Below are 23,454 nucleotides of genomic sequence, written 5' to 3'. Positions count from 1 at the left end.
CGAGAGAGATGGAGTGTCAGTGAGGTTGGTTGCCTGACAGTGTGACTAACAGCTGGGTGAGTTGTTGAGAAATCCATGGAATCAGGTATGGTCGTATTTGGCATTTATTCTATATTGTGGTGTATTAGACCACAGTTGGCCTGTTAATTCACATGTACCTCATACTTACCCTGAACATTAGAGTATAAGATAGATATTGTAAATTGTTTTATCTTTCTTAACTTGTATAGTAAAGTTTATTTCTGTTTGTTCCAAACCTATGGAATCTTGTGGCTTTATTCACTTAAGTAAGTGTTTTGAATTTCAAACTTTGTCTACTTAAACAAAACATTACTAGTCTTGAATTGGGTCTCACCAACAACTTGGGGTCCATCCAAGGATTTTAACAAGTCCTTTTTACACAGTTCAATATATGTTTGGTCAGCCGGTGAAATTACAGATTGATATCACTCATCCACATATCACATCATTGTGCCAAATGCATAAAGAGCGAAAGGATAACTAAGGAAAGAGGAGGGCTAAAGGCGACCAAACATGATTTTCTGTGTGGAAGCAGAAGACCTGCACTTTGTTCTATATAATACTTTTCATCTGTCTTCACAAAAGACAGGGGACAATGCAGATATTGTAGTTAAGGTGGAGTGTGAAATATTGGGGGAAATAAACATAGTGGGAAATATTAAGGGGTCTAGTATCTTTGAAAGCAGATATATTGGCAGGTTTCGCCTAGATAAAATAAAGCCAGAAGTTATCGCTCGTTGGGCGGGCACACGCTCGACCTGAATGAGCATAAAATGATGCGCGATGACGTTGGGTGAGCGTCCCAATGTCATCGTGTACTCGCGTGATATTTCAGTCGGCGGGTGGCACAGCAGTCAGCAGCATGATTGGTGGGCAGGTGAAAAAGCTAAGCAGCCTTTGCATTTTTTGCGAAACCTCATCCACGGCCAGGATGAGGTTTCGATCCCTCATTAAAAAAAATTTCATACTAATTTCTAACATGTCCCTGCTCATGTAACGGAGTCACAGGAGGGGACATGTTTTTTAACATCTTAAAATTCATTATTTTTTTTTAACATATCTTTATCTCCCTGAGGCAGCTCCGCTGCTCGCCTCCAACCCCGCACCCCCCCCCCCCCCCCCCCCCCCCCCCCCCCACCACTCACAGGCAGTGCTGCAGCATGCGTTTCACACTGGGCGGGCCTTAATTGGCCAGCTAGTGTTAAATTGCGGTCAGGCTTCGATCCCAGGTGGCGATTGGCTTCCCGACCACTCTCGTCCGCCCCAGGCGAAGGTAAAATCCCGACCTATATCCCAGGCCAATAAAGAAATGAGGGAGACATAACAGAAGCTCTGACCATCATTTTCCAAACATCTCTGATGATAGACATAGTGCCAAAGCATTGCTAATGTTGTACTAAAATAATAATAAAAACAAAAAAACTGCGGATGCTGGAAATCCAAAACAAAAACAGAATTACCTGGAAAAACTCAGCAGGTCTGGCAGCATCGGTGGCGAAGAAAAGAGTTGACGTTTCGAGTCCTCATGACCCTTCGACAGAACTTGAGTGAATCCAAGAAAGGGGTGAAATATAAGCTGGTTTAATGTGTGTGGGGGATGGGGGGGGTTTGGGTGGGGGGAGTGAAGTGGAGGGGGTTGGTGTGGTTGTAGGGACAAACAAGCAGTGATAGAAGCAGATCATCAAAAGATGTCACAGACAACAGAACAAAAGAACACATAGGTGTTAAAGTTGGTGATATTATCTAAAAGAATGTGCTAATTAAGAATGGATGGTAGGGCACTCAAGGTATAGCTCTAGTGGGGGTGAGGGGAGCATAAAAGATTTAAAAATAATGGAAATAGGTGGGAAAAGAAAAATCTATATAATTTATTGGAAAAAACAAAAGGAAGGGGGAAACAGAAAGGGGGTGGGGATGGAGGAGGGAGCTCAAGACCTAAAGTTGTTGAATTCAATATTCAGTCCGGAAGGCTGTAAAGTGCCTAGTCGGAAGATGAGGTGTTGTTCCTCCAGTTTGCATTGGGCTTCACTGGAACAATGCAGCAAGCCAAGGACAGACATGTGGGCAAGAGAGCAAGGTGGAGTGTTAAAATGGCAAGCGACAGGGAGGTTTGGGTCATTCTTGCGGACAGACTGCAGGTGTTCTGCAAAGCGTTCGCCCAGTTAAACTTTGCGAACGCTTTGCAGAACACCTGCAGTCTGTCCGCAAGAATGACCCAAACCTCCCTGTCGCTTGCCATTTTAACACTCCACCTTGCTCTCTTGCCCACATGTCTGTCCTTGGCTTGCTGCATTGTTCCAGTGAAGCCCAACGCAAACTGGAGGAACAACACCTCATCTTCCGACTCGGCACTTTACAGCCTTCCGGACTGAATATTGAATTCAACAACTTTAGGTCTTGAGCTCCCTCCTCCATCCCCACCCCCTTTCTGTTTCCCCCTTCCTTTTGTTTTTTCCAATAAATTATATAGATTTTTCTTTTCCCACCTATTTCCATTATTTTTAAATATTTTTAAATCTTTTATGCTCCCCTCACCCCCACTAGAGCTATACCTTGAGTGCCCTACCATCCATTCTTAATTAGCACATTCGTTTAGATAATATCACCAACTTTAACACCTATGTGTTCTTTTGTTCTGTTGTCTGTGACATCTTTTGATGATCTGCTTCTATCACTGCTTGTTTGTCCCTACAACCACACCAACCCCCTCCACTTCTCTCCCCCCACCCAAAACCCCCCCACCCTCCACATACCTTAAACCAGCTTATATTTCACCCCTTTCTTGGATTCACTCAAGTTCTGTCGAAGGGTCATGAGGACTCGAAACGTCAACTCTTTTCTTCTCTGCCGATGCTGCCAGACCTGCTGAGTTTTTCCAGGTAATTCTGCTAATGTTGTACTGTTGTTTGAAAGAAGAGGAAGGGATAGACTGACGAATTACAGGAAAGCCATACTCACTTTTACAGTGGGCAAATTATTAGAAAAGCTTCTGAGGGACAGGATAAATGATTATTTAGAAAGGTACAGATTAGTCAAGGACAATCAGCATGGATTTGTTCAGGGAAGGTTGTGCCTTAATAACCTGATTATATTTTTAAGGGGGTGATAAGATCAAAGAGTTTGGTGCATTTGATGTAGTCCACTGGATTTTAGGAAGGTTTTGACAGATTCCACATGGCAGAACGGTCAGAAAAGTAAAAACCCTTGGGATCCAAGGGAAAGTGGCAAGTCAGATCCAAATTTGCTTGTGTGAGAGATGTGCTAGATAAAATTCAACCCCAGATGTATCTCTTATTAGCATATCAGTGCAAAAGACAAGGCTGAAGCATTTGCAACCACCTTCAGCTAGAAGTACTGTGTGGATGATCCACCTCAGCCGTCCCCTGAGGTCCCCAGCATATGGAATATTTTCATTTATTTGCCAAGGCATAGGATATAAGAGCAGGGAGGTTATTCTAGAGCTATATAAGACATTAGTTAGGCCACAACTTGAGTACTGTGTTCAGTTCTGGTCACTTCATTACAGAAAGAATGTAATTGCATTCGAGAGGGTACAGGGGAGATTTACAAGGATGTTTCCAGGACTGGAAAATTGCAGCTATGAGGAAAGATTGGATAGGCTGGGTTTGTTCTCCTTGGAACAGAGGGACTGAAGGGAGATTTGATTGAGATGTAAAAAATTGTGAGAGGCCTGGACATAATGGATGGGAAGGGCCTATTTACTTAAGCAGAGAGGTCAGTGACTAGGGGCATAGATTTAAAGTGATTGATAGAAAGATTAGAGGGGAGATGAGGAAAACATCTTTCACCTAGAGAGTTGTAGGGGGCTGAAACCCACTGCCTGAAAGGGTAGTAGAGGCAGAAACCTTCAACTCATTTGAAAGATGTCTAGACTGTGAACCAAATGGTGGAAAGTGGGACTAGGCTGAGTAGTTCATTTTTCAGCCAGCACAGACATAGTGGGCCAAGTGGCCTCTTTTTGTGCTGTAAACTTTTTATGACTCTATGATTACAAATGCCAGTCTTCAGCCAATTTGATTCACTCCACGTGATATCAAGAAACATCTCAAATCACTGGATACTGCAAAGACTATGGGTCCTAACAATATTCTGGCAATAGTACTGAAGACTTTTGCTCCAGAACAAGCCCCACCCCAGTGAAGCTGCTCCAGTACAGTTACAACACTGGTATCTACCCACCAGTGTGGGAGATCGCCCAAGTGTGTCCAAGCCACAAAAAGCAGGACAAATCCAACCCAGCCAATTACCACCCCATAGGTCCACTGTCCATCATCAGCGAAGTGATGGAAGGTGTCGACAGTGCTATCAAATGGCACTTACTCAGCAATAACCTGCTCACTGACACTCAGTTTGAGTTCCACCAGGACCACTCAACTCCTAACCTCATTACAGCCTTGGTCCAAACATGGACAAAAGAGCTGAACTCAAAAGGTGAGGTGAGAGTGACTGCCCTTGACATCAAGGCAGCATTTGACTGTGTGGCATCAAGGAGCCCTGGCAAAACTGGAGTCAGTGGGAACCAGGGGAAAATTCCTCATTGGTTGGACTCATACCTAGCACAAAGGAATATAGTTGTTGTTGTTGGAGATCAATCATATCAGTCCCGGGACATTGCTACAGGAATTCCTCAGGCTAGCATCCTAGCCCAACCAACTTCAGCTGCTTCATCAGTGACCTTCTCTCCATCATAAGGTCAAGAGTAGGGATGTTTGCTGATGATTGCACAATGTTCAGTACCATTTGCAACTCCTCAGGTACTGAAGCAGTCCATGTCCATATGCAGCATGACAATATCCAGGCTTGGGCTACATGTCGCAAGTAACATTTGTGCCAATCAAGGGCCAGGCAATCAGCATCTCCAACAAGAGAGAATATAACCACCTTCCCTTGACATTTAATGGCATTACCATCACTGATACCCCACTATCAACATCCTGGGGTTTACCATTGACTAGAAACTGAAGTGGAATAGTCATATAAATGCTATGGCTACACAAGCAGGTCCGAGACTGGGAATTCTGAGGTGAATAACTCACCTGATGACTCCCCAGAGCTTGTCCACATTCTACAAGGCACAAGTCAGGAGTGTGATGGAACTCGCTCCAGTTGCCTGGATGAGTGCAGCTTCAACAACTCAAGAAGCTCAACACCATCCAGGCCAAAGCAGCCCGCTTGATTGGCACCCCAACTACCACGTTAAAAATTCACTCCCTCCACTATTGACATATAGTGGCAGCAGTGTGTACCATCTACAAGATGCGCTGCAGGAACTCACCAAGGGTCCTTGCAAACCCACGATCCCTACCACCTAGAAGGACAAGGGTAGCAGGTACATGGGAACACCACCACCTGCAAGTCCTCCTCCAAGCTACACACCATCCTAACATGGAATTATATCATCACTGGGTCAAAATCCTGGAACTGCCTTCTTAACAGCATTGTGAGTGTGCCTAAACCATAAGGAACACAGCGGTTCGGGAAGGCAGCTCACCACCGTCCTTTCCAGGGCAATTAGGGATGGGTACTAAATACTGACCCAGCCAGTAATGCCCACATCCTATGAACGGATAAATAAAAGTACCAGGATATAAAGGGTAATGGTCAATGGTGTCATCGTGACTGTAAGACTATTTCCAATGGGGATATGCAGCGCACAGTGTTAAGGCATTTGCTTTTCATGGTGTATATTAATGATTTAGACTTAAATGTAGGCAGTTTGATTAAGAGGTTTGCAGATTTTACATTAGTTGGTGTATGGTTGATAGTGAGGAAGAAATCTGTAGAATTTAGGAAGCTATCAATGCTCTAGTCAGATGTGTAGAAAAATGGCAAATGGAATTTAAATGGAAAATGAAAATGTGTGAGGTAGTGTATTTGGAGAGAGCAAACAGGCAAGGAAATTCACAATAAATGGTGGGATCCTGAGAAATGTAAGGGAACAGAGGGAGATTGAAGTGTGTGTCCACAGATTGCTGAAGATGGCTAGACAAATAGATAAGGTGACCAAGGGGGCAAATGGGATATTTTCCTTTATCAGTCAATGAGTTTAGACCGGATAGCTCTTTGGCCTGGAAGGTCATTCCCAGGTTGGGTGTGCAGATTGAGGTCATTTCCCGGCTTCATGAATCCAACCCGGGAAAAAGTGATCCTGAAGTGTGGATTTGCATTCCGGGGAGGATGTGATGAGTGGGCTGGATTAGAAGTTGGTCCTGCTGCTTCCGAAATAAGTGTGGAAATTGCCAGGCATGGAGGTGGACTAAGTGGAAGGCCTGCCCCTGTGCACCATCAGTTATGCACATGCGAACATATGAACAAAAAGCAGGAGGACGCCATTCAGACCCTCAAGCCTGCTCCACTATTTAATAAGATCATGGTTGATCTGATAGTAACCTTAAAACTGCATCCTGCCTACTCCCAATAGTTTATTACCCCCTTGCTTACCAAGAATCTATCCATCTCTGCCTTAAAAATATCCAAAGATTCTGCTTCCACCCCCTTTTCAGGAAGAGTTCCAAAGACTCACCACCATCTGAGAGAAAAACTTTTGCCTCATCTCCATTTTAAATGGGCAACCCCTTATTTTTAAACAGTTTAAAAAGTTCTAGATTCTCCCATAAGAGAAAACATCCTTTTTACATCCACCCTGCCAAGACCTCTCAGGATCTTACACGTTTCAACAAAGCCACCTCTTACTCTTCTAAACTCCGGTGGATACAAGCCTAGCCTATTCAACATTTCCTCATAAGACAGCCGGCCCATTCCAGGTCTTAGTCTGGTAAACCTTCTCTGCACTGCTTCCAATGCATTTACGTCCTGTCTTAAATAAGGTGACTAACACTCCAGATGTGGTCGCACTAGTGTTCTATATAACTGAAATATAATCTCCCTACTTTTGTATTCAATTCCCCTTGCAATAAATGATACAATTCCATTAGCTTTCCTAATTACTTGCTGTACTTGCACACTAGCCTTTTGCGGTTCATGCACTAAGACACCCAGATCCCTCTGCACCTCAGAGCTCTGCAATCTCTCACCATTTAGATAATATGCCTCTCTTTCATTCTTCCTACCAAAATGAACAATTTCGCATTTTCCCACGTTATGCTCCATTTTCCAGATCTTTGCCCACGCACGTAACCGATCTATATCTGTTTGTAGCCTCCTTACGTCCTCATCACAACTTACTTTCTTACCATTCTTTGTGTCATCAGCAAAGTTGGCAACCAGCCCCTCTATCCCTTCATCCAAATCATTTATAGAAATTATAAACACATGAGGTCCCAGCATTGGTCCTGTGGCGCATCACTTGTTATACCTTGTCGACCTGAAAAAGACACATTTATGCCTACTCTCTACTTCCTGTTAGCCAGCCAATCTTCTATCCATGTCAATATGTTACTCCCTATATCATGAGCTTTTCTTTTCCTCAATAAACTTTGATGTGGCACTTTATCAAATGCCTTCTGGAAATCCAAGTACAACATATACACTGGTTCCCTTTATCCACAAAACATGTTACTTCCTCAAAGAACTCCAATGAGTTGGTTAAACATTATTTCCCTTCCACAAAACCATGTTGACTTTGCCTGATTACCTTGAACTTAACCAAGTACCCTGTTATAGCTTCTTTAGTAATAGGTTCTAACATTTTCCCTATGACAGAGGTTAAGCTAACTGGCTTGTAGTTTCCCACTTTCCATCTGCTTCCCTTTTTTAGTAATGCTGTCTTCCAATCTAATGGGGGCTTCCCTGAATCTAGTGAGTTTCAGATTTTTTTTTATTATTCATTCATTCACTGGTGAGGGCCCACATTTATTGTCCACCCCTAATTGTCCTTGTTCAGAGTCTGCTGCATTGCTGTGTGTCTGGATTCACATGTAGGCCAGATCAGGTAAGTATGGCAGATTTCCTTCTGGAGATTAGTGAACCAGATGGGTTTTTGAGACAATGGTTTCGCAGTCATCATCAGACTTTTAATTCCAGATTTTTATTGAATTCAAATTTCACCATATGCCATTACCAGTCAAGTGACAATACCACTCTGCCACTGCCTCCCCAAAACCAATGCATCAATTATCTCACTAGCCACTTCTTTTAAGACCCTAGGATGAAGCCCATCAGGGCCCAGCACTTGTCAACCTGCAGCTCGAATAATTTTCTTAGTACCACTTCTCTGGTGATTGTAACTTTCCTGAGTTCCTCCCTCCCTTCCATTTCCTGATTCATAGCTGCTTCTGGGATGTTACTTTACCCTTTAGAGTGAAGTCTGATGCAAAATACCTGCTCAATTCATCTGCCATTTCTTTTGTTGAAGTTATTTAAAAAATTAATTTAAAAAAGCAGCCCTCCAGCCCTCACTCCTCACACCTCTTTGCGCCCCCACCTAATTCATGCCATCTCATGCCACCACTCATCACTCCATGGCCCCTCATACCTCCTATGCCACCATATGCTCTATCCACTATGTCCTTTCATATTCCCAATGCCACCCTATTCCCCTCTACCTCCACCCAATGACCCCTCATATCCCAATGCCACCCTCTGCCCCTCCATACAACTTCATGGTTCCTCATACCCTCTATTCCAACCCATGTCCCCCATTCATCTCCATAGCCTGTTGTAGCTCCTATGCCAACTCATGCAAATCCATGCCCCCTACCCACCACCCTTTTCTCTTACCCCCACCATGCCAACTCACTATCATGGGCAAATTTCAGGAGACATGCTGTGTATGGATGAAATCACTGTTTGAAAAAAACTCTCATTGATTAAAAAAACATTCAATACCACTATGCCACTGAAATTCCATCAAGTAATCTCTTATGAAAACATGCATCTCTATTCTACAATCACTTGAAACTGTCAATTAAACTGCTCACTTAACAGGCCCTCCACTGTAATAATGTTAGATTGTGAAATCAGTCGTACAACACCAATCCTATAAGGATAACCCTCAGGCTTATGTCAACAGAGAGAATGAAATATCAGGCACTGCTTTTTTTAAATCTCCACAACATTTTTAAAATTTAAAGTCCAGCTCAGTTAAATGGCTTGACAGCTTTGACAGTCTCAATGAACTTTGACAGTTCCAATGAGTTTTGACAGTTCTTTGACAGCTTGATAGTTCTTTGACAGCCTTACAATTCTAACGAGGTTATGCACTTTTTACGCACAATCATATTTACTTTTAACAATCCCATATGGCACCTGACCTGTTCTAAAGGATGCCTTGCCTCTCTCAACAATGTCCTAAGATCATATCCAACCATACATCGGGAACATCATTTTAATACATTTGCATCTAATTATAAGCCCAGCTCGCCAGAATCATTCCTTCTCGCTGGATCATCCGGGCACGTTGGCATGATTGCGTGCCGATACGTTTCACAACTGTACAGAAAGAGTATTCATCTGGCAAGCTGAACTTTGAGGGGAACTTGGAGGTGACTGCGCACAATGTTGCACAACGCTCATGAACATTGCCCGTAGGACATCAAGGAAGGGGCGCTGCGCATTCGGTGGGAAGCACAGGTTAGTTGCTCTTTTCTGGCTGGTCCTCAGTGTGGTGCCGGCTCTAGGTCTCCAGTGCAGGTCAGGCCAGTAGGGTGGGGGCCATGGCAGCATGGACTGATGGAAGTACACAAGCATATATCAGGGTGAGGGAAGCGACCATGCACTTGGAAAAGCTTGTCAAAAGTCAGCATTCTTCCACAACAGAGACTTTTCAGCTGCAACTCCATTGACATGCTTGGAGTAATGGGGTCTTAAGCTTTTCTGCCACTCAAGCAACAATAAAGCATAAGAGTGCTACCAAATGCTCCAGAACTTTTCATCCCTCGGCTGCAGACTGCAAATTAATGTGTGTTTTATTAGGCAGCAGAACAGTCGCTAACTGGGCAAGTTGTAGAATCCCTTTGTGAAAGGTGGCCATGCAGCAGTCACTGGTGGAGGCGCTCACAGCCCCCTGCAACAATATCTTTATTAAGGTTTGGACTGGTATCCATCACGGTTCAAGCTAACAGCACAGCCTCGCAGTGTGGGTTAAGAGAATGCATGCGCCTGAGCTGAGAGCACAGCATGTAGTCCAGTGGCCGAAGCTACCACCAATTGGTCAAGTGGAGTGAGGTGGAGGTTGGTGGGGTTTTGGACAGCCAATGAGCACAGTACAAACTGTCCATCCAAGCGGTGGTCAGCAATCTCCTGCATGCATGAAGGGGACTTGAGACTTAACAAAGAGAGATCCTTAGTTCACATATGCTAACACACACGTATCTCTCTTTGATCCTGCAGGAGGAGAACTTCAGGATCATGGAGCCTGGTGATTTAGCGCTGTGCCTCATGGCTTACAGGGAGCAGAGAAGAAGAAGAAGAAGAAGAAGAAGAAGAGAGCAACGGAGGCGCGTGACTCGGCAAAGAGAGGAGAACCGCCCTTAAGGTGAAGGGGTGGCAGGGCCTGCTGGGAAACAGCTGAAGGTCCACAGCAAGCCCTCATTCATCAGTGCTTTGCTAGGCCAAAGGTCTATAGACAGTACTTGTCATTCCTGCAAGTGACTGAGAACCAATGTCACTGAAGACTGCACATGTCTAGGGAACTGATCGGTCACATATGCCACCTGCTGCAGGATTTGGCACCATGGGGATATGGAGGGCATCCACTGCTAGGGGCCATGAAAGTGACTGCAGCACTCAATGTTTTATGCCATTGGCTCCTTCCAGGGCTCCACAGGTGGTCTGTGTGGGATCTCGCAAGACTCCACGTACAAGTGTATCCAGGTGGTCACAGATGTCATCTTTGTGAAGGCACAGAACTTTTTGCATTTCACCCAGGATCAGGAAAGCCAGGAAGCAAGAGAGTTGGGATTTGTCCAGATCTCTGGTTTTCCACAGGTACAGGGTGCCATCGACTGCACTCATGTAACACTTAGATCTCCATGGCAACAAGAAATCAACTATGCCAGCCACAAGAACTTTAACTTGCTGAATGTGCAGCTAGTCTGCGACCACCACAAACACATCCTACAAGACTGCACACGATTCCCAGGGAGTGTCCACAAGAAAGCTGAGATTTGTGGTGATCTCTGGTCTCCACAGGCACAGAGTGCCATCAACTGCTTTCAAATGGTGCTTAGATCTCCATGGCAACAAGCACGTCAACCACAAGGGCTTCCACTCACTGATTGTTCAGCTGGTCTGAGACCACAACAAATGCATCATGCAGGTCTGTACACAATAGCTTGAAAGTGTCCATGACTCTTCCATCCTCAACAGGTCTCAGATCTCCGACAACTTCCAGGGTCTGCAGAGGCTGCAGGATTGGCTCCTTGGGGACAAGGGCTACCCTCAGATGATGTGGCTGATGATGCCTATGCGGCAGCCTCAGACTGCAGCAGAGCAACGGTATAACGAGGCTCATGCTTTGACCCGAACTTTGGTGGAGGAAATGATAGGCATTTTGAAAATGAGGTTCTGGTGCCTCAACAGGTGCGGTGGAGCACTGCAATTCAGTCCCCTGAGGGTGTTGCGCATCATTGTCGCTTGCTGCGCACTCCACAACCTGGCGCTGCAATGGGAGGAGTTGGAGGAGCTGCATGTCTCCTCTGATGAAGAGAACATAAAAGGGGATGGCAGTGATGAGGTCCTCGAAGTCAAGGATGCCGGCAATGAGGCCATTGCACTGGCCAGGCGAGGCAGGTGTGCTCAGGAGGCTCTCATAGCTGCAAGACTCATGGAGGATGATGACAAGATGCAGTGAGGACAGTCCTGATATCTTCACCTTGAACCTGTGAACATTTAACCCCTGTGTGGCTGATAGCAGCGCACATATCTTCAGTGCTCAGACTCATGTCATGGAGATGCAGCAGAGGCCCTAATAATCGCTAGATTCCAGGAGGATGATGACGACATACAGTGAGGGCACTCCATAGATCTTTACGTTGCCTCTGTGAATGTTTGATTCCTGTCTAGCTAAGGGCACATCACTTGTGTTCTGTGATCAGAGTCATATCACAGAGGTGCAGTCGTGAAACTTTAAATGCACCTGATCCTTTGTCAGCCTTCAGCACCCGATCCCTTCAGGAGCACACTGACTGGTCACAGATGCTGAAGAGATGAGGGCCAGCCCCACCCCAAAGGTGCTGAGAGCCACAGAGAGAATGACGGAACTCTGTGACATCTGCCCACAACATTCTGGCAGCAATGACCAGCGCCATCAAGGTGCAGGCATCAGTATTGTGTCCAGGGAGTGTGAGGCCGGACCATCACTTTGGTCTGAAGGTTACACGCTGCACAAGAAAGAGGCCCTGGACTGAGACACCTGCCTTTATCTTGTGCGGGAACCAGGGTTTCACATCTGAGTGACCCAAACACTGCTCATCATAACAAGGAGCAATAGGCAGGGAGACATTCTTGCGAGTTTATTTACAATCGTGAAGATTATGTACAAGTGATCAACATCCGTTCCCAGGCTGTGCAACTACATCTTTGTAACCTTCCTAACCATGCTGCTATATGTTGGTGCTTCCCAGACATCCACAGTGGAGGTGGAGGCTGCCTGCTGACTGCAACACCTCACTTGTGATGATTTTGGCAGGCGCCCTCTGAAGCATCGAGAACTGGAGGGCCCCGGCCTGCTTTTGGGGACTTGCTGTGTAGGAGTGGCAGCAACCTCGACATGTGAAGCTGGAGCTACTGAGGTCACAGGAAGAAGGGATTTGGATGGGCTGGACACTCGGAGTCAGTTGGATGGGTGGCCCAGGGTGTGAACCTGTTGATCCTCCTCACTATGGATGCCCAAGGTCCTCTGGCTGACTACTTAATGAAAGGTTAAACTGTAGTGAGATCGAGCTGGCCTGCATCCCTCTTGTGTTGAGATTGTTGAAGGCCAACTATGGTGTCAGCGATGGCATCCAGCCTGCGCAGCAGTGCAGGTCTGATGTCCTGGACCAAAGTCTCCACAGCGACCTCCATCCCACCAGTGTTGACCTCGGTGCATTGCAATGCCAGCACGCTCACCTCAGACTGAAGGCAGACGGACTCCTTCTTCGGGCCTTGCAACCTGAGGAGTGTAGCAGGCATCCCTTCCTGATGTTCCTGACCTTGCCTTTGCAGCTCCAGCAACTGAAGTATGACCGAGTCCAGAGGCTCGTTATCTGACTTGGACTCAGCAGATTTCTGGCCCCCAGCAGTCCTTGGAGTGCCGAAAACCTGGGAAGTCCCTGCCTCCACCTGCTGTGAAACAGTGCGATGTGCCCACCAGACTGTGACCCCAAGACTACTCTAGAGCTAGGTCACACTGAGGTGTGTGTCTCTGCACTGATGGAGGGTGCGGGTGAGCTGTGACGGGTCTTCAATTAGGGTGTCATCAGATTCTTCTTCCGAGGTGTCTTTGGGACTTGAGTCAAGGACCTGGCTCTTGGACCCCTTTGGCTGTTTCTCAGGTGTGCCTGTGAAAGCAAGGAGAGAAACTGAGTGCATGGCAGGGGACTGTGGAACAGGGGAACTCACTCACGGCATAGTTGCACTGCTCTGTCAACTTCACCGTCAGGACAGGAATGATCTAGATTGTCACCAGCCAGCTGCATGACTCTATTCTCAAAGTCTGTGAGGACCTTGATGTCTCCACCAGTCTGTGACCTCTCCCTTTTGTTGTGTGCCAGCTGGTCCTGCAATGAAAACAGATGAAGAGAGTGTAAGCAGGACATCTGTTAGGCTAGATGAGAAGGATGCCTTGCACACGTGGATGGTGAGTGGTGCCATAGATGGGATGAGGACACGATCTGCAAGGCAAATGAAAGTGTGTGTGAGAGAGTGAATGGTAATGTCCCTTGAACTGGCAGTGAGTGAGATCCCTTAGGACATGTGATGGGTTTGTGAGTGTGTGCATGGAGAGCGGATGAGTGTGTGCTTGGTAGAATGGATGAAATCATTCATCCTCTTTCAGCAATGGGTGGCTGCCCTCTTTTGCAGGGCATTGGCGCTGACCACCACTGTCGCCGCCTCCCATGCTGGATTGATGACCTTGCTTGCTGGTCTTCACCCAGAGTGGGGGTGGAGGTCTTCATGGCAGGCCTCCACTGCATCCAATGGGTGCCCCAGGAAGGCGTCGCTAAATCTGGGGGGCAGCCCATTTCCTCCCTTTGGCAGTCATGACTTTGCAGCAGCTTGCAATCCCTTAGAGAGTGCTAGCTCTGTGCAGGGGCGGCCTTTAAATATGATGCCCAGATTACTCACTGTCTGAGGTGACGGCGGGGCGGGTGAATCAGAGGCTGCCTCGCCAACGATCCAGCGTGTTTCCAGGGAATAAATTATTAGTGAGGCTTGGGATAATTCAGCGCAAAAATCTGCCATTGCGGCCAGCGGGTTAAACGTCATTTTACCATCCCCTACTGCACTTTGTGCAAGTTTGAGACGATTCTGCCCATAGCCTGCTGTTTCCTTTTTGACGTGGCGATTAGTGTCCTCTGAGACTTGAATTTACATGTCCCTAATAACTATGTTGTGAATGTCTTCATTTTCAAAATAATTAGGAAACCATTTAATCCTTATACTTACCTTCTTCCATCTGGAATTTCACTCAGTCTTGTAATTGGGAAGACAGAAAATAGGCAGCATCAGATACAAAGAGCTCTGAAACTAGTTTTCTGAAAATATTTCAAATGGTATTTGACTGTCAGCCTTGGATTTGTAGTGCCACTCTCACCTCTAGTGCCACTCTCACCTCTAGTGCCACTCTCATCACTCTTACCTCTAAGCCAGAAGCTTGTCGGCTCATTCCAAAGGCTTGGATATTGAATTTGATCTTGTCCCACTTTCAGGGCTTGATTTGGCGCTGAAGGAAACTGAACCAAGCCTAAGCATGGTTTGCACAAATTTGGAAATAGGAACCACACCTACCCAGACTGGAGGCAGACTGTCTCACTGCTATGCAACTGTTTTATGACTTAAAAAACTAGAGCAGTCAAGCCAATTTGTGCTACTTGAGCATGTACTGTAGGCTGACACTTCACTGTGGTACTGAGGGAGTGATGCACTAACGGAGGTGTCCTTTAATGAGATGTTAAGGCAAGATCCTGTGAAGCCTCTTAGATACATGTAAAAAATCCCATGGCAAAAGCAGGGGAGACTTCCTGGTGTAGTTGCTAATATTTATCCTTCAATGATCTTAGCCAAAACAATTTAGTCATGTTTAGGGTTAGGGTTAGGTTGTTTGTGGGACATTGCTTGCACAAATTAACTGTCCATTTCTTACATTTCAGTAGTGACTATACTTTCATTGGTTCTGAGGACATGAAAGGCATTATATACACTTTTTTCATTAAGCAGTCAACTTCCAATCAGTCAAATGGCTGTCAGTTGCTCTGAAGTCCCTTTCATCTTGGGCTCAAGAGTAGCTGGAGCACTAGTTAGAAAAGTGGTGAATACAAAATGGACATTACAAGCATAGTTGACCTGAATCATAATTTATTTGGGAGTTCAGGAAGCACTACTTGTGGATCACACATGACCCTAATGTTTTGACTCCTCTCTGGATGTGGACAAATTGTGTCATATGGGGAGAATCATAAGTGAAAATGAAGACAAAGGAAAGGCAAGAGAAAGCAAGATACTTATCCACTGATTTCTGAGTTAGTTCATGCCCTACAAGCAGATATTGTTTCATCAAAATAATCTAAACAGCATGAACCACCATAACTCCTTTTCACTGTTTTATTTTAAAAGCTACATCCTATTTAATACATATGATTTTCAAATTATTAAATCATAGAATCTTATAAAAGGAGGTCATTTGACCTGTCAAGCCTCTGCAGTTTCTTTGAAAGAGTTGTCCAATTTAGTCCTATACCCCAAGATTTTTTCCCATATCTGTGCAAATTAGTCCTGTTCAGATACATGTCCAACTGCCTTTTGAAAGTTACCATTGGAACGTGACTCCATCACCCAGATTTCAGATATTAACAATCCTCTGTGTGAAGAGATTTCTCTTCCTTGTCCTTCTAGATGTTTTGCCAATGATTTTAAATCTCTTACCTTGGATTACTGATCCACTCCCAAAGGAAACCATTTCTCCCTACTTGCTCTACTAAATGGCTCCCCCTGGCCTCCCAAATCATTTAGAACACAATATCCCAATTTGGTCTTCTGTTAGACATATTTGCCCTGAGGAGCATAATCCTAGCTTCTCCTGTGACTCCACATAATTGAAGTCCCTCATTTCTTGGTATCATCCTGGTAAACATCCTTTGTGCTGTTTCCAAAGCTTTGACAACCTGTCCAAAATTTGGTGCCCAGAAAGGCACACAGTGGGCAGAATCTAAGTGCTGTAGTTTTATGACGCTTTACCTGCCAGGCACATGGAGGCTCCCTATGTCATATCATCCCAATCCTGCTCCATTTCCAGGAAACATGCCTTTCCATGGTGGGCGGGCTCTCATTTGCCCGCCATGCCATTACCTCACCGCTTCATCTTGCCGAGCACCACATTTAAAGTACAGCCGCGCGCACACCTCTCAGTGCTTCCAGATCAGCTGCTCTGAAGACAGGATGGCCCCGAAAGGCAAAAAGACTGCAGCCCCATTCTTCAGTGACACGTCCGTCAAGCATCTTTTTGACGCCGTGGAGGCCCGCCATGATGTCCTCTAGCCCCGCTCTGGCCGCAAGGTGGGCAGCTGCATCACCAATCCAACATGGGAGGTGGTGGTCACCGCCAATAACCTGCAAAAAAGGACAGACACCCAGTGCCGCTACAGGATGAATGGTCTCATCCATTCCGCCAGGGGAAATCACTGGTCTCATCACTTTCAACTCACACACTCACAAATTCATCACACATTCACAGGGATCGCACACCTCAACGGACAACACCACTAACTCTCACTCACACTCTTCCATCTCCATCTCCACAAGACTCATACCCTCTCTAGCTCATGTCCTCATTCTGTCCATGGCTCTGCTCACCGCACAAATATTCCACACAGTGTCATGCATCCTGCTCACACTCTCTCCATCTGTTTTTATGCGGGAGAAGCCTGCTCTCATCAGCAGGAAGAGGTCCCAGACTGTAGGTGAAGTGGCCCACATTAGGCCCCTCACTCACTTTGAGGAATGTGCCATCGCGCTGACTGGTGAGGACATGGATCATGCCTGCAGTGATGGTGAGGTCGGCCGCGAACACCCTCGAGAGGATCTTGCACCAGATCATTCCGCCCTCAACGCATTGTGAGTGATCTCTCTTCTGCTTTTGACTCTGCTGCTATGCATTAATTATCTCTACTTTGGCTCACAGTAAGCTCTGCCAAGTGACTGACATCCTCAGCTCCACCCAGGTCTTCACCTCCAGCCAAAAAGACACCTCCTCCATTGGGAAATAAGCAGCTTGGAGGACCCGTCACAGCGCTTACCCACATCCTGCACCAGTGCAGAGACAAACACCTTGGTGGGACCTAGATCTAGGGCAGGGTCTGGTTCACAATCTGATGGTCACCACACTGACACGCGTCCACAGCAGGAGGGAACAGGTTCAGCCGAGCTCCCTGGCATTCAGAGGACGGCTGGGGAAGAGGCATCTGTGAGTCTGAGTCAGATGACAAGCCTCTGAATTTGGCCTTCTAACTCATCCTGGAGAGTCAGCAGAAGGCGTGGGAACATCATGCAGAGCTATTGGAAGCCCTCAACAGAGTAGTATGTAAGTCAGAGGAGTGTGCCCGTCTGCTCTCTGACGAAATGGTGCCTGAAGTTGTGCGTAAGGAGATATCATGGGGAGGATGGCAGATGCCATGGATACCCTGGTCCTGCAGAATGCAGAGTAATGTGTTGACCTGCACTCACATCGCGTGAGCCATGGGCAAATTCGTGCAATGGCCATGCGAGAGGGAAACGGGGCACCTCGGCGTCCCTTCAGGTGCTCCTTCCCCCCAAGGAGTTAGGCCAGGACCCTTGGAAACCCAAAGGGAGGAGGAGCAGCAGCTGGACACCCCTGGGTCATCCACTCAGGAATCTCAGATGCTGCCCTCTCCCTCCAAGACCCCTTTGCCCGTGATCACTTGACCTCATCCTCTGTCACCACAGAGGAAGCAGCTGGCCAACAGGTGATTCTGGAGGGAGAAGTGTATGCGTGGAGGGCCTTTTGGAGCCTCGTACAAGTACTCTCTCATGCCCTCGGGTCCTTCATGTACCACACTCATCGCAAGGTCCTGAGCATTTTCAGTGCTGCCCACTTTTTTCAATTGTCCACCTGAGTTGACCTGCATCTCTGCTCACCCAATGATCACACCTGATCTCGCCCACCACGACTGTCATTTCACTTTCAATTTAGACCGCATGGTCTTGATTCACCTTTTTGTAAGATTCCCCGTCTTTTCCCCTCCCCCAGTCACCTGTTTACTTTCTCCCATCACTGTTAACCCCCCTGGTGTGACCTACCAGACACAACCCTTTTCCTTTGGGGATGTCCAGGTGAATGTGCACATTTCCTTCCTTCCTAAAAAACCCCAGCCCCATCCACATTCACCTCCCCGACATCCCCCTTCCCACCTCCAGGCTCGTGTCTGCTTCTGAATCCCCACCAACCACCCTTGCTGTCCCTTCTACAGCTACCATAGAACCCTCACCCTCCCACCCTACTGCCTCACACTGTTCTTGGTCATTCTCACCATTCCCTCAACACTTCCACCCTCAGTTCGCTCCCCAGGAGGCAGTTTTGGATTCATCAGAGCCCTCCCTAGCACGTTTGCCTAGACATCTCCCCCTCCGGACCCCTTCCCCCCTCCACACCCCTTCCCCCCCCTTGGAACTTCTTCCCTCCTTGGAAACCCTTTGCCCCTTTGACACCCTTTCCCCCAGGACTCCCCCTCCCACTTGTCCTCCCCCTGACTTCTCTCCCGCTTAGTCTTTCCCCCTTCCAGACTCCTTCAGACACCGTTACTTCTTCAACCACCCTTTCCACTCTTTCCTCCACTCTGCTTCCTCCAGCCTTACTCCCTCCCCTCTCTACATTCCTTCCTTCCCCTGGACTTCTTCCCTTCTCCGTACTCCTTCCTCCCCATGGATTCCCTCCCCTCACTTCTTTCCCCCTCTGACTTCCTTCCCTTACACTTTCCGCCCCCCCTTACACCTACCACCCCAGTTCCTATTTTCTCCCCTGTTACCCTCTCCCCCCCCTCCTAGCCTCCCAGGCCTTATAAAGTTATGTAATTGTATTACAATGAGGTTCCCAACGTCTGATGGCGGGAAACGTGGCCCACCATCGACAGGCTGAGCTGATGATCGCAAAGTGGTGTCACGTTGTCGTGAGTCTGGTTTTTGGCCTTCTCACCATCTTGTCCACCTCCTGACACCTTCCTTTCCCTGCTTCCCAACCCCACCTCCACTGACACCTTCATTCCTCGCCACCGCCCCCCAACCATCCCCCCCCCACCCCCCACACCCCAGCCAACCTCATCTCATCCTGACACCTCTTCCTCCCAGTTGATCCTGGACCTTCCTCTCCCACCCTCCTGATATACCTTCCTCTCCCAAACATAGCTAGGCCTCCCTCTCCACCCCTCCGACCATCATCCGTTGTGAACAGACCTTCAACGGTGACTTTTCATCTTCCGCGAGCTACTTCGCAGTAGAGCCATGTCCATAAGAATCCATCCAGCAGTAACGTTCCTCCAATGTGCCGTTGCTGCCAGGCTCCAGCATCTTCTGCTCCTTGGATGTCCGCGATGTGACCGAAGCCCTGGTCGTGAGTCCCAACCACTGCATGTCAAACTTGGTCAAGATGTGTTCTGCACGAGTGTGTAATCATGCTGACGTGGGCAGATGATCCAGCTAGGGGGACGATTCTGGCGGGCTGGCCTTATAAAGTTATGTAATTGTATTACAATGAGGTTCCCAACGTCTGATGGCGGGAAACGTGGCCCACCATCGACAGGCTGAGCTGATGATCGCAAAGTGGTGTCACGTTGTCGTGAGTCTGGTTTTTGGCCTTCTCGCCATCTTGTCCACTCACTTTGCCGAGTTGCGCAATGCCAGCTGGCACGGAAGATTCCGCCCAATGTTCCAGCTGAGGCTTAACCAGTGATTTGTCAAGGCTTTGTTGTTTTGTATTCAAAGCCCCTATTTACAAAAATAAGTATTCTGTACACTTTCTTAACTTGCTTTGCCATATTCACAGTTTTGTGAAAATATTCCCCCATATTCCTCTGCTAAGAGTATTTCCATTTAGGTTATTGGCATATATCAAAATTACTTACTTAAGAAAACTATAAGCAACCATTAATTGTTATATTGTGTAACATGACAAATCATAGAACATCTAATTTATTTCTATACCTCCTAATCCCATATTAATTACAACTAAATGTTATTGGGAAACATTTTTGGACACAAGTTAAATAAAACCTAAAATGGATAACATTTTTAAACTAATTTCATATTGAATTTGAAATCAAGTTAGGAAATATGTGTCATTATTTTCCACTCAAAGTTCCTTAAAACATATAATAATATATGGCAGCATACGGCAATATGGATTTGCTTCTGCTGTTGGTATTCCTACCTGCTGAGTTGTCATTCTAAGCCATGTTAGTGTGGGAAGTACTGAGCACTGTACAAACATTTTCCTCCAGAGAATGGGAGAAAACTGAAGGGTAAAACACCCAGAAGCTTTGATTCACTGTCAGGCCTCGTATCTGCCTTGTCATCGATACTTGACAATTGGTGCAGTGACAGCAGAAAGGGAGGAGAAAATCTGTCAGAGATCAGTTTACCATTCATAGATTAAATATTTACCTCAACCCATAAACTAAAACAACAGTCACTGAGATAGCTTAAAGAATTCTCATATCTCTTTTTATTGGGCTGGTATTTCCATGTCATTAGGAGAAGGGTCAGAAACTTGAGGGCACATGTTTAAGATGATTGGCAACTGAACCAGAGGATCGATGATAAATTGTTTTTATTCAGTGAGTTGTTATGATCTGGAATACACTATAAAAAAAAGTTGTGGAAGCAGATTCAATTGTAACTTTCAAAAAGGAAATGGATAAATACTTGAAGAGAGCTGACAGAGGCACAGGGCAGGATTTTATGAGGTTGCGGGCTTGTTCCGCACCAGTCCATCCCACAGCCATAACATGCTGTGAGAGGGTTAAATTGGCTAACAGTGGAACTTCCATCCCTCATTCGTGAGGAAGTCCCAGCAGCTCCATCACTCCTGGCAGTGCCAAGGCTCAGTTATGGGAACTGCCATGACTGCAGGAAGAAGACCAAAGAGGAACATGGTTGCCCCAGGAAGGTAAGCCCCAGGGTTTTAGGGTGGGAAGTGTTGTAATATGAGTACTTTATATGTCTCAATGATGGGATCTTGAGACTTGTATATTTAAACATGAACTATTTATTTACAGATCCCAGGTTGCTGTCATGGGTGGTGCTGTTACCTCTATGCAGGCTGGTTTCAGAGTGTTCTTTCTAGAGACTGTTCTGGCATCATACCATGTGTGGTGCTATTCTCCAGTCCCATGTTAATCTTTGCTCTGCCAAGCACCTTTATATTACAATGGCATGCAGGCACATCATACAACAGGGAGGATCCTACAGTCCAGGAAGGGAGGAGAGGGGGTAGGGGACTGGGTCCTGTTGGGCAGGCAGCACAGAAGAAACACATGTTCAATCCAGTCCAAGATGTGCCAAAAATCCTCCCTCTGTGTTATGTGAAGTGTCATTGAAGTGTCTAGGCTGATGCTTTATGAGCTGCAAGTTATGCCAACATCTGCAATTCAGAGATGCACATAGTTTTCTTCCTTTGGTGTTTCTGAGGCAGTTCCTAATCTTTGTTTTATTCACCTTTATAGAACTCAAATCCTCACCGAAAATTAAGATTCAATAATATGATTTTTTGCTGTATTTGCAGAAATCACCTGGCATTAAAGTCCGTCCAGGATCAACATTAATTCAGGTGAACAACATCACACACCTACAAGAACGTGATGATTATGGCTACGAGTGCTTGGATGGCAAAGACTGTAACAGCTTCTTCTGCTGTTTCGAGGAGTGTCGTACAGGTGCATGGAGGCAGGGTCGAATACATATCCGTATTACCAAAATTGATTCCTACTCTAGAATATTCTTCCCTACAGCATTCGGTTTGTTCAATCTCGTTTATTGGATTGCATACCTTTACCTATAAAAAAATACATTCAGTGACATAAGAAGAGGAAGAATAAATCTGCAGTGGTAGAATTTTAGTCTATACAACATTTGATTGTGTTGAAATCATAAAAATGCAATGGTTCAATATTAACACCTTCAACAAAAGAAGAATAATGTGAAAAAATAAGTTTTCTATCATTATCTTTGAATCAGTTGACTTACTGCCAAATTGTGCAGCTTACCTTGAATTCTTGTGCCATATACATGAGTCATGCACATTTTCAAATAACAATATTTTTCAAGATATAAATTTGATAAAATACATACATTTATATTCATTTTAACTCTTGCATTTTTGTCATATGGCAGACAGCTGATGGATAGTTGACTTGCATTGCAACTTGGGCAGTTTCAACAGATAGCGATTATGTAGGATAAATCTACAGAATCCCAATTATTCATTTCAGGAAGAACAATTTAGTTCTAAATTCTAAATGGAAGTAAATCTAATCTAAATTGGAACACCAAATGTCAAACGCTTAACTATGAGCTGCAAACAAGCCCATTTTCTGCTCAATACTTTTACGCTAGTTTACAAGACTTAGTGGTATTTTGACCAAAAATATAAACACAACTAAACTTTAGCACATTTTCAAACTGAAATTTTTACAGTCGTCTACAGAAACACATACTGCATCACTAAACGGTGTGGTTTCTAATGAAGTATTCATATAAGATATGTAAAATTCAGCATAAAACCCATCAATGAATACATTTTGACATTATCACGATTTGCTGATCATGTTTGCATTTTATACAGACTAAGTGCACTTAACTTCAATGTGATCTTGGTCAGCAAGCTTTGATATGACACAAATTATCCATCTTGGGGTGCTGTTATACTTAGCGGGGGGCATATCCTCCAGGCCCCAAATTATTTCTTAGCCCAGGGAGTCGGTTGCCTGAATTTTATTTGGGTGACTTCGCACTTGAATTGCATTACACAGCTTGTATCAATATAAAGCAGTTTCAGCTTTGCATCAGTGCAATCTGTGTATTATAACTGGCTAATAAATATATCAGGTTTTATAACATAATTTCAATGTCTTCAGTCTAGCACCCTGGAAAGTCCTGTACGTACAACCTGCCCAGGAGATACTGCAGTACATGTTGTGCAGCCATACTAGGTTGTAAACCCATAAGTATGCTTTATGGTGGGTGATACAAAGCCTTAACAGCAATTGAGGATCTATTGGTAATTTTGAGAACAACTATAAAAAT

At 45.7% G+C, this 23,454-nt stretch overlaps 1 protein-coding gene across 1 annotated transcript in view; it reads left to right on the top strand.

Annotated features, from left to right (window-relative positions):
- Positions 1-22,210, top strand: part of gabrg1 (gamma-aminobutyric acid type A receptor subunit gamma1) — a gene marked incomplete at its 5' end in the record, with an annotated part of 111,143 nt that extends 88,933 nt beyond the window's left edge. Inside the window, one exon of the mRNA XM_041190138.1 lies at positions 21,935-22,210. Within this exon, the coding sequence (XP_041046072.1) occupies positions 21,935-22,210 (276 nt within the window). The remainder of the gene's footprint in view (positions 1-21,934) is intronic.
- Positions 22,211-23,454: the final 1,244 nt, after the last annotated feature.

Source organism: Carcharodon carcharias, chromosome 1 (assembly GCF_017639515.1).
Source record: "Carcharodon carcharias isolate sCarCar2 chromosome 1, sCarCar2.pri, whole genome shotgun sequence".
Classification (NCBI taxonomy): domain Eukaryota; kingdom Metazoa; phylum Chordata; class Chondrichthyes; order Lamniformes; family Lamnidae; genus Carcharodon; species Carcharodon carcharias.
This window is presented reverse-complemented; position numbering and strand designations above follow the sequence as displayed.